A 13,106-nucleotide genomic window follows, 5' to 3' on the forward strand; every position below is an offset into this window, starting at 1 on the left:
GTAACATTTGCTAACAAAATCTGATACAATATTTTAAAATAACTTATTTAGTTGTCTATGATTGTGTCATAAGGTAAGACAACATTAAAATAAGTCAATCAGAAAAGCAGGATTTATTTTAACAAATCAGCTAACTATATATCTGTAACACTATTGTTTCAGTATTGAAAATTTAGCTATTTTCTTTTTTATTTTGAAAAACTTATGTAATTTTTAGTATCTAAAAATAAACTAAAACAGAAAACAATATTATAAATAGTAAACAAAGATTTGTTATAACATGCCAGCTAACTAAACAAATAAACAATGAACGGAAGAAACTATCAACAGTCTAAGAAGAGACCTACTGCACAGAATGCTCCATCAGTCTTGCTGAATGACCACGAAAACCAGTCACTGTTTGCCCTGCTCGGTAGAAAATGTGTGGTGAGTTGAAGTTTTAAGAATTTGTAATAATATTAAGTAAATTAAAAAAACAATAATTGTTTATCCTCATAAATCAACAATGTTTTGTATGACTTGAAGAAAGTTTTTAGTACAAATGCATTTAACTTGTTGTGTTTTGTTAAAGATTCTTTTTTTTTGGTAAATTAATATTTTGTACTTTAAAAATATTAAAAAATGAGTTGGAAAAAATTTAAGTATGTCTATAGACAATCAATATAAGTATGAGAATACATTGTTTTGCATATAGTAAATCTTTGTTCAATTTATTAACCATTGGAAATGTTTTCAAATATTTTTCCATGCTTATTTTGTAAAAATATGTTTTGATTTTAAATAAAATTTCAAGTATTTTAATAGATTTTTTTAAATGATATACTGAAAATGTTAGCTCAAAAAGTGAATATCCTTTCAATAATTGTTCAATACATTTTATATAATGAACAAAACGAAAAAGAATTATCTTTCTAAGCTGGATAGTTTAAACTTTGGTTAAAATATTAGTTTTAATATGTTTATTTTTATTATTAATTAGATTTATTTTTATGCTAACTTATTAATATTTTTAATTTTTTAATGACATTTGATACCTCATATTTATAATTTTGTGTATTTTTAGAATAGTATTTAAAACAAATACTAAAAAATTCCTAAACTTTAAGACTTTAAATAGATTATTTAGTTTTCAAAGTAAAACAAAGGGTCCCTTAATTTTTATTTCTATATTTTTAGTTTACTTAATACTCATAAATTAATAAATAAACATAGTGTACTTTAATTTTTTGAGTTATATAAAAGTACTCTTATACATGCTTACAAATTGTTTTATTTAGATAACTTATATAGATATCACTAAACAAATAATCAATCTATTGACAATTATGTATAGTAAATAAATCAGTTAAGTCATTTTTAACAATATTTTGTTATTGGTTTGGTTAAGTTCAATTAAGGATGAGCACAAGTAATAACAAACTTAAGTTTTAAAATTTTATAAACAAGTTTAAAATAATTAAACAAGGCAAACTGTATAAATAATCAAGGGTTGAACAAATTTAAACAAAGCAAGTTGTAGGACACTTATTTAACTGTGAGCAAGGCATAAGTTAATGATTAAAAGTAAATATTTGCAATGCATGGATTTAACATAGGTGAAATTGTATCAAATCAAAAACATTAACAACTGTTTATATTGTCAAAAACATCCTGTTTATGATATAAGTTTTGTAAAGCTGCTTCTTAAGTATTTTGGTATATGTGTTTTGTTTTTAATTTGATAAGATAAATATTTACAAAACTTTCAAGCATTGATGTGGTGTTGCTTATGTTGTATATTTACACATAATAAAAAAGTCACAACCATAAATTATTTTTCCGTTGTCCTTGTAATATTTTACTAAATTTTCCAAGAAAATTTATGAAAATGTTAATTTAATATTTGAATACGAATAATTAATAAAAAATAAGTTAACTTGAACTTGTGGCTATTTACATTCTAGATTTATATAGTTAGTTTTTTTTTAAAGTGCTTTTTTTTAAATAGATAAGTCTTTAAAGGAAAACATTTTTTGAAAATAAATTATCCAAGTTAAAATGGTTTGGCTTTTTAAAGTATAAGTTGCTGTTGATACATTTAGATTAGATTTATGGTAATAAATAAATTGTTTAAAGTCTATCATACATTAAAAAATAATCAACATATTCTAAAATAATAACCATGTGTACTATAAATTCAAAAATTTAAGTACTTTGTATTTTACACACAAACTTACACATCATAAGTTCATTGTTGTAATAACAGTTATAACAACTAGTTTTTGCAATCTGCTGCTTGCTGACATATCTAATCGAAATACAAGTTTTCTTGTTCTAGGCTAAATCTTTATGTAATCATAATGTATTCTTTGTAAAATGTTCTCTTTTTATCATTACAAACGAACTAAAATTAACAGTTTTATAAAATATATAACTTAGCTGGGAAGTGCTGCTTAAATTATAACTTGTTATTTATACAAATTGCTTACATATCTCCTCACAACAGACACTAGCAACAGAAGTAACACAGGCGTTTCAATAAAATTAATTAACTATACTAAAAACAATTGTTTTAACTTGATATTAATAACTGATTACATTAGTTGTCAAAAATAATCTTTATTAAAGATACTTGCCACAATTATATAGCACAATTTTTTTTTTTGCAAATTGTAAAGCTCAAAATATATAGTGCTTGGCTAAATAAAAGCTGTAAAATTAATTTTTTCTTATATTAAATTATCTTTAACACAGACACTAGCCACCGGGGTTGCACAGGTGTTCCTCGCAAAAGGACCGCAAAGGGCATTCAATAAAAATTATTTAGACTATAAAGCAATTACATGAGTTATTTGAAGCTATCTTTATGTTAGAAGCTAGCCAAAATAACAAAACACATTTTTTTTGTAAATTGTTCAGCCAAAGTCGATAGTTCTCGGCTAGATAAAAGTTGTTGAACTAATAACAAAATTTTTCTTACATTAATTATCCTTTTATTGCAGACACTAGCCACGGGGGTTGCACAGGTGTTCCTCGCAAAAGGACCGGGTGGCAGCTGGAACAAGGAGTGCACAGGAGTGTGCTGTTTCGTGAAAGACAACATAAAGAGGTCCTACTTCATCAGGGTGTACAGCATAAAGGTTTGTTTGTAATATTTTGTACAAACTGTGTACACTAAAGAAATTATACTAATAATATAGTAACATAGTATTTAATAAGTATTATTAACTTCATAGAAGGGTGTACAGCATCAAGGTATGTTTGTAATATTTTGTACAAACTGTGTACACTAAAGAAATTATACTAATAATATAGTAACATAGTATTTAATAAGTATTATTAACTTCATAGAAGGGTGTACAGCATCAAGGTATGTTTGTAATATTTTGTACAAACTGTGTACACTAAAGAAATTATACTAATAATATAGTAACATAGTATTTAATAAGTATTATTAACTTCATAGAAGGGTGTACAGCATCAAGGTAAACTTTAGATGTTTTTGTACAGTATAAATAAATTTTAAATGAAATAATAGTATTAACTTCATAAGGGTGTATAGCATAAAGGTATGATAAAAAGCTTTAATATTTCAAAAAGTTATTTTTTTATAATAGTACGTGTTTTGTTGATTAATTAGGTTGTTTCCCTGATAATTTTGTGTATGATTTAAAGGTGTTATAATACATTCTAGTGTATTGAAAATTTAAATGTTATGTAATTTTCCTAAAATTTGTTTGTTGTTAAAGCAATTATTTAAAAAAAACCTTATTTGTTGTATTTCAGCCTGTTTATTTTATAACTATGTGATTTTGAAATATAAACACAGATGGTTTTGTTTTCTATTGTTATAAAAAGTAATTTATATTTATAAATCAACCCGCATAGTTAAAAAAAAAGGCATTTGAATATTAAAATATCGTTTGACCTATACTATTATATGATTAATGTTTCAGCTGAATAGAAATGTTTTGTTTTCCATTAATCATATAAATATATAAGATTGTCAGCGAGGTTCAAATACACACTAATGTAAATATGTTTCTGTTTTAGTATAATTTGAAACTTTAAAAGTTATTGTTAATTAAAGTCACGTTTTGTTATCACATTGTTTGGCAAGTCTTAGAAAATTTGTTTGAATAGGAAACACTTTGTTTTAAAAGTATCTATTTATAAGAAATAAGTGTTTAAAGTAGTTAAAATTGTTTTCTTAAGTTCTTAATGTATTCTGAGAACTGTAAAGCACTGTTTTTGGTATTTTAGTGATAAAACTTAAAATATTATAATTTTTCTAAATTTTCTAAATTTAAGTCAGGTTTTTCAATTTTTTTAGGAATGAAGTTTACTAATTACATTTCTAATAATATGTAACAATTTAATCTTTAACTATCATCAGTAAAGTAGAGTTTTATAATTTATACCTATTTTAAGTTTAAAACAATACTATCAAGATTTAAAAGTTATAAGGTTATGAAGTTTTGTAAAAAACAAATATTAACTTTTGCAGTTATAAATAGCAGTAGTTTGTATAAGCTCTTCAATAAATAATGCTGGTAAATTTTGAGATCACCATAGAAATTAATACTACAATTTTAGGAACTTTTTTCTAAGGTTTTATGTTTTAACAAAATTTTAGTATGAATTTGCTTGAAATAAATATTATAGTTTGTTGTTAATACATATAGACACTTAAATTTTTAAAAAGTGAAAATATTTTGTATTTACGATATTTTTATTTCTTGGTATGGTAAAAAAAACACATCTAAAAATTGTATTTGTAGTTTTTTAAAACTGTTAACATCTAGCATTTTATTAAGTTATTAAAATACTTTATTTTTTATATAAACAATTTTGATAAATAGTTGTACTACAACATATCATATATTAAATTAATGTTCTAATTAATTTATTTTTAATCCATTTAATTATATATTTTAATAATTTTTATGTTCACTAAAAACTTCCTTATTAACAACTGTTTGTATTTATTAGTATATAAATACAATAATAAATAGTTATGTGGTTAAAGATATTATTTTTAGATTTTTTACTTTATAAAAGATTTAATTATATTAAATCACATACCTGTATAAAGTTAAATTTTTTTACATACTTTGCACATGTTTGAAGCATTAAATTAAAGTAATAACCTCAATGCCTCTTCTAATATCAATGATTAGAATGAAAATACTTTAGTATTTAATTATGCACTTAATCTTAATCTCCAAAATAACATAAAAGATTAAGAAAGTGAATGTCTATGTATAACATATATAAACCAAATGAGCTTTAATGTACTTTATTGTCAGTGCTTATAAGTCGTTTGTGGTTTTCAATTTTTTTTTTGAATTTATGTAATGGAAAAGGTGCAGTCAGGCGATTGTGTTTTAAATCTATATAAAGTTTGTACGTTTGAGTATTTATAAAAAGTACTATTTAGTTTTAATAAATAGAGGTAGAAATTGTGAACCTTAAAATGGCATTATTCTAGTTGGTATTTGTTTCTAAAAATATTTATATTCAACTAGTTTAGGTTTTTTAATTTATATTTTCTTTTTATCAAGTTGTTTTTTATTATTAATTTTTTTTTATATACTTAGATAATGGCAGATATAAGAATGATTTGTTTCTTAAAAACCTTATCAATAAAAAAGTTTTATGGCAACAATTTGATTGCAAAATATCATAATTAATAACTATTTATAAATGTTAATTTTTTTTCCAGAGATCAGAACAATTATGGGAACAAGAAATGTACAGTGAGTTCAAATATGTAGCTCCAAGAAACTATTTTCTTACTTTTGAAGCAAATGTTAGTTTTATTAATGTATTTTAATATTTATTAACTATATTGAATTCAAATATGTTGCTCCAAGAAATTTATTTTCTAACTCTTGAAGCTAATGTTAGTATGGTCATTAAAATTGTTTTTTATTTTTTTGTTGATATTAATATAAATATGTCGCTTCAAGAAATTACGTCTTGAATTCTGAAGCAAATGTTAGTTAATAATTTGACATGTAAAGTAATACCATTTGTTGATAAGTATATTAATGAATTCAAATATGATGCTATATAGGAAATTATTTTCTCACTTTTGAAGCCAATGTCAGTACTATTTTGTATTTTAAAATATGTGTTACTAAGTATAACTAGTAAGGTAAATTGAAAATGTTGTTGTAGGTATGATCTTTACGACATTGTAATTTACATAATGCATTATTTCCTTACAATTGAAGTCTATTAAGTTTAAATTATAATGAATAGTCTATAAGGATTTGTGGTAACTACCAAAAATTGTTTGATATTGAATCAGTAGCTCAAAACTAGTACTTAAAATAATTAATAATTGTAAAACAAACTTTGTTGAACTGGTAAACGTAAAGTTACTATTATTTATGATCTACTACAAAAAAAAAGTTTAGTAGTATATGAAAAAAGTTGTAAAAAATCAATTTGTTTTTAACTAATAGTACACAACTTTGGCTGAGGAACACCAAACAATTGATAAATAAACTACTCATAAAAACTTCTATTTTATGTATCCATATTTAAAACTAAAACTCAACTTAATAAATTGCAGTAAACATGTTAAAACAATGCACCACATGACTACTCAATCCCATTAATTTGAGTGCGGAATTTTATGTATATATGGGTAACAAACATCATATCAAACATTTTAATTTACATGGCTACTAGTAATCTAAATACAAACAAAGTTTATTAATTTAATACTATTTTCAAAACTTTATTTATATCTAATCAACAGGACTACAGAGCAGCGCTAAATTTTGCAAGTAAGGAGGAATCCGCAAAATTCAGAGGAATTCTCGATGACAAAATAAGAGCCAAGAGTGAAAGTAGGCAACGATGTTAGTAGTTGTGATTGCTTTATTATTCTCATATTGTTGTAAAGTATATAGTCATACTGAATGTTTTAGCTTTGTAGAACAGATATGTAAGTTCAAAAGGTCGAAGATGAAATAGAATAAATACTATAATTGTCTTTAATGTTTCAAGGACCTCATTCAATTACGTGTCTTGACCAAAGTACATGGTATAGTAAATTGACTGTAAATAAAACAATTTAAAAGTTTTAGAACATTTTTCGTAGGTAAAACGAAAACGCATGGAAACTTGTTATTTAACCTTTTTTAAGTAACCATTACTTATATTTGACGCGGTACTTCACATAAAAGATGAGTTATAATAAAATAGTTTAGAACCTATATAATATATTTTAAAGTTAAAAGAATACATAACAATAGAATAAGTGTCAGAGATTATTGTAATATGTATAATGGGCATTTTCTAAATTTTCAAGGACTTAATTAAGCTTTTTTAGACATTATTTAATCAAATCAAGCTATATACATTATTTATTTGTAGACTTAACATTTTTTAATTTTGTTACAATTTAGATTTTTTTGTTGTAAAATCTTATGTTTGTTCAATATTGATAATTAAAACAGATTGCATTCCTTGGGTTTTTGTTACATAAGTGGTTAGATCAAGTTTAAAGAGCTTGGCATAATATGCGCATCATTATTTAAGCTGAAGTATTTGAGATTTGTTTGCATAAATTGCATATTTTTGATGAAATTCAAAGTTCATTTCCCCTAGTTGTTTGCATTGCAAAATAATTTTGATCTATTTTTAGTTTTAATTAATCTCGTATTACTAATGCTTGTTTAACTTTTAAGAAGAGTTCTACAAGGCAAATTTATTAAGAAGTTCTGAGATTTAAAACTTTGAAAACTGTTATTAAATCATGCTTTATAGTGAAATATAGTTTGGTAAATCAAACAAGTATAAAAAAATAGATTCAGGAAATAAGTATGCAGTTTCAAATTAGTATGCTTAAGTTAACACGTTAACTATTAAGCTACTCATTTTTTATGTTTTGGAAAGTTATGAACTACCAGATAATAAATGTTGACTGTTTTTAAATGTGTTAATAAAGTTGTGTTTCTAGTGTTAAAATTTTATGAATATTAAGCTGTGTTTAATTGAAAATAATTCTTTGATGTTTTTGGTTGAACATGTTACTCAAATATAAAAAAAATGTGACCAACTATTTTGTAACATTTCAAACGTCGTGTTTTTTTAATTTTACTATAGAAATAGAAATAAAAACTAATTTATTGTGACTAAACAATTAACTTAATAAAAAAGCAAGTATGTTTTATTATTAACTAGGTTAAACTGTTATCATACTGTTGTCAGGGTTCGTGCGCTTCAGGCTAAATCAGGTTAAGTCAGGCTAAATCAGTTTTTTTGAAAAAAGTTGAAAAACGTCAGGCTAAATCAGTTTTTTGATCAAAAATTTTAGAATCTCAGTTTTTCTCAGTTCAAATGCTTGAAAGTTTTTTGATTGAAAAAATTGAGAAATCTTTTTAAGATGAAATTGAGATGTGAATTTATTTCTAAAAAAAGATTTAGTGATTATAGACAAAATCGGTCAGTATTTGTAAAAATAAATGCTTAAAACCTTTTGTTGAATCTCTAAAAATTTTTTAAGAATCTTCATTATTTTGTTTTGAGTAGATTATATACGTCATAATTATGAAAATTCATTTAAAAAAATCAGTTTAAACACTACAGTTTAGTTCAACTACTTAGCTGTTTGTTTGAATTTGTTTACATCAGCTATGTTTTCAGAGCTTAGTTGGTTGAACTGTTTTAGTTTCTTATTTAAAGGCTTTATACCAAATACTTTTAAATTAAAACTGTTTGTAGTTTATTCATATATTTTACTGTTTGTTTAAAGTTATTAGAGTTATTCACAACACTTAAACTTAGCTTCAAGATTTAAATACTAAGTTTTGTGGGAGTACAAATTTTAGGTATAACTCATATTTCTTTACAAAAACAAATATTAAAGGTTTTTTATTGAAGTGTAAGCTTTTTAAATCTGATATGACTTATTTATTTAGAGTTTAGGATTTGATTATGTACCAATTTTAAGTAACAGTCAAAGTACTGTAATAAACATTATTTACTTATTTTAGTTTTATGTAAGGGTTTCATTTAAAATTTTAATAAAACACGACAATGAACGTCGTTTTATTATAAATCTTCTGGTTATAATGTTTTTACTTAGTGCTTAAATAAACTGAACAATTGTGTTTATTAATATTAAATTTTTACACTAGTAATAGATTAGATATAAAAATTATTTTAAAACTTATCACTGAATTTGTTATGTTAAGGGCATAGGGGGTCAATTACCTTTTTCACAATTTAGTCTTAATTTATTGAGTTGTAACTAAGCTATGAGTTGCTTTTTGCAGATTTATATAGCTCAAAATAGTTTTGAGATAAAGCTGGTCAGTAACTATAATAGTACTAATCAAGACCCCCAAATACCTTAAATGACTTCTAAAGGGGATTTTTCTTTATTTGAAAAGATGTCAGGCTAAATTGGTTTCAGTCAGGCTAAATGAAAAAAATCTTGCGCACGAACCCCGTGTTGTTGATATTGCGTATATAATAGCAAGTTAATCTTTTCAAGTATTTTCTCTTTAAAATAGTATTTGAGTGGACAAGTGCATATGTGATGATCTCAACAAATGTAGTTGCTCAATTTACAATATTTAATAGGTCAATCCTGCATCAGTATATAAACTCGTTCAATAGTTTATTAACTTTTTATATTCGAAAAGAAAGAGTATCCTTTTGAGTACTTCCCACTTATAAGTGTTACTATACACACATAAAACATTTAATTGTGAAAATTTTTTTAAGTTTACGATTCAATATTGATTTGAGTGCCCACTTTACATAGCTTTGTTATTATTTTCTATTTCAAATTGTAAGACAAATTGATTAAGACAAGTGCATATGCCACATATAATGTGAACATTTCAACATATACAGTTAATTCAGCAAAGTTTAATAGGTTAACCTTGCATCAGATTATAAACATTTTTTTAAATACAAAAAGCAAAAGTATCCTTTTGAGTACTTTCCACTTGAAATTACTATACACACATGAAAATTACAATGTGACAATTTTAATAAGTTTACAATTTCATATTGAGTCAAGTACGTACTCTACATAGCTTTGTTATTGTAAGCATGATAAGTTTTTGTGTATTGTCCAATAAAAATATTTAATTGATTTGTTTGTTATTATATATTTAAATACTATATGTATATTCATGAATATATAACACTTTACACAGTTTTGTTATTGTAAGCATGATAAGTTTTTGTGTATTGTCCAATAAAAATATTTAATTGATTCGTTTTGTTTGTAATTATATTTTTAGATGTTAAATGTATTTGATAATAGTACTCAAAATAGCTTTACTATTGTAAATAACTTTTAATGTTTGATATAATTAACCTTAAACAAACTAATAAGAAATAGAAAATTCATGGTTTTTTGCTGGTAATTTATTGTTTTAGAAATAGTTCTGTTGTGTACTAGTAAAACTATAGTTAAAAAAATATTATCAAATATAATATATATGTAGACATTAACTTAATATATCACCTCAAACCTTTAATTATAAATGTATTTTAATCTGGTAATGTCTTAAAATTATTTTATGCTACCAGAAAAATAAAGTAAAAATCATTATAAGAATAGTAGCTAATGAATTTTAACTTATTAAAATAACAATTTGATAGATTGTTTAATGATGGTTTAACATTTGCTAGTTAAATTTTAAATTGATAGTAATTTACAATTTTAGTAGTGTTTAAATGATAGCCTATGGCCAATTAAATTCCTTTTGGTCTTTTTAGATAAAAGTCACTTAAAATTCTTGAAGTTGTTAGTAGGTCTTAGTTTGCAATCATTTATAATAATAACTTAATATTAAGTTTCTTGTGTTTTTTAATAAAATTAGTTTTTACTCAAAGTAACTTAATAAACTTATACACAAATGTGTAAGTTTACTTACCTTGTATGTATAATGGCATTTTACAATATTATTCCGATTATTTTTCGATACATACTAAATAATATTTTAATAATATGATTGAAATTTTGCAAGTATCAATACATCTTGAATAATATTTTAGTGATATGATTTAAATTTTGCAAGTATTTATACATATACTGAATAAGATATATACATATACTGAATAATGTTATACTGAATAATATTATTAATATACAGAATAGTATTTAAACATACATATACTGAATAATATTTAAATATACATTTACTGAATAACATTTCAATAAAAATGTTTTAGTAATATTTTAGTAAAATTATTGCAAGTATTTATACAGACGTGTAAATATTTACACAAACAAAAACATTCAGTTTATTGACCTAACATAAAGCATAAATGTCAAAATATGTGCATTTTATTTACGAAAATTTTGATATTTTATTCACTGCATATTGTTTTTGATATGCATTATGATAAAGTTGATATAAAATATTGATATAAAAGTCTTTTTTAAACATTAGTATATACTTATGTCTTATTGAAGTTTAAATGTATAAATATTAATATAGGTAATTTTATTAAGAAAAAGGTGCAATGTTATTTAATGTATGAAATTTTTAGTTGACACCTATAATGTATAACTTTTAAATAAAAAATGAAAAATTGTTTTTGGTTTTAATTGTTATTTGTTGTGCTTTTGTATTTTCATTTAAACTTAAAAAATAACAGGTGTCAATTCCTAATTTTATAATAATGAACTTTATTTGTTTTAAAATAATCAGTTTTTCTAAGGCATTTTAGTTTTATTAACACATTAAAAATGTCTCAAGTAAAAAAGCTATTGGTACTGAATTAAGTTTTTAAATATAAGTTGTTGTTTTAATTAATTGTTTTAACACTTAGCCTGTGGTTTTAATCAATATTTAAAACTTTTCATGCTGCTATAAACCTATTGTTCAAGTGTGATTTGTAATTACAAAAAAAATTGTTTGACAAAGGACACCAAAAAATTAACAATGAGTGCCTTTCACAATAGTTTACCTATAAATGAACTTAATAATTTCACTTTAAACGAGCTTAACATGTTATCTAATTTGCAAAATCACTAAGGTGTAAAAAATAAACTTTTTGTGGTGTTGAAAAAATGCTGAAAATAAATTGTATAGTCACAATAAGTTTTATTACAAGTTTGATCCGTAAAAACAATACAATTCATATAATTTACAAAAACCAATAAGGTGTAAAAATACAAGCTTTTTGTAGTATTGAAAATGCTTGAAATAATAAATATAGTGTTGATAGTGTTATTACAAGCTTAATCCGTAAACTGCATTAATGCTTAAGTTTTACATGAATTGGTGTAAGTAGTTTAAAACTAGTTCTTTAATACTAGTTTTTGTTTTCAAGTGTTTTTGAAAGTTTTGTTATCTTAAAAATTATAGCATTAGTATTTGAATTTAAAATATTACCAGGTTTTTGTTTGGTTTATAAACTTTTATGCAATATATCAAATAAAGGTTTTTCAATCATGTTCGTAGTTATATTTCAATAAATTAACTTATTCAACAATTTTTTCTGTTTAAAAAGTTCTAAGGTAAAAAGCATTTTTATAAAATTTGAAAGGAACTACCAAGTTTTAAGAAAAAAATTTCAAACAGAGTTATTGGACAGTTGCTAAGTCAAACTTTGAACATTGTCACAAAAAAACATTTATTTTTCAATAGTAAATAAAAAAATAAAACGAAAAATCAGTTGCTCTAGTTATTAAGCTGCAAATTAATAATTTTTAGCTATAACAAACAGTTTATGTATCAAATTGTTGATGCAAATAATGTAATTTAAAAACTGTTTAGCAATAAACAAAGAAAAGAATCAGTTTTTTTATTAAGTTTTGCGTCATTTTAGTTGCTTCCGGCTTCAAAAGACGTCAAACTACATAATTGTTTGCAAAATTTGTTAACGAGTTAAATTAAAAGTTTAAATAAACACATTATAAAACTTAAGCTAAATGTGCATTATAATTGAACTTTAAAAATGTTATCTTTAATTAAATGCATTTTTAAATTTGCCATTCTGAATTTCTTTTAACAGCTTTATTTTTTAAGTTAAAATTTTATTGACTAGTAAAATACAAACGCTTCCGTATAAAAAGTTCCTAAGATTTTAAGTACATAAATAGTTTTACTTAATTCAGAAAATAGATTGGTTGCCCA

General features: G+C 23.4%; 1 protein-coding gene across 1 annotated transcript in view; it reads left to right on the forward strand.

The window, feature by feature from the left end:
- Positions 1-244: 244 nt before the first annotated feature.
- LOC145842414 (uncharacterized) overlaps positions 245-13,106 on the forward strand; it is a 29,661-nt gene continuing 16,799 nt past the window's right edge. Inside the window, exons 1-4 of the mRNA XM_082949852.1 lie at positions 245-426; positions 2,982-3,119; positions 5,705-5,791; positions 6,752-6,854. Coding sequence (XP_082805978.1) covers positions 307-426; positions 2,982-3,119; positions 5,705-5,791; positions 6,752-6,854 — 448 coding nt within the window. The 5' untranslated portion in view covers positions 245-306. The remainder of the gene's footprint in view (positions 427-2,981; positions 3,120-5,704; positions 5,792-6,751; positions 6,855-13,106) is intronic.

The sequence above is a fragment of the Thalia democratica genome, chromosome 8, assembly GCF_965202585.1.
Source record: "Thalia democratica chromosome 8, ktThaDemo2.hap1.1, whole genome shotgun sequence".
NCBI classification, from domain to species: Eukaryota; Metazoa; Chordata; class Thaliacea; order Salpida; family Salpidae; genus Thalia; species Thalia democratica.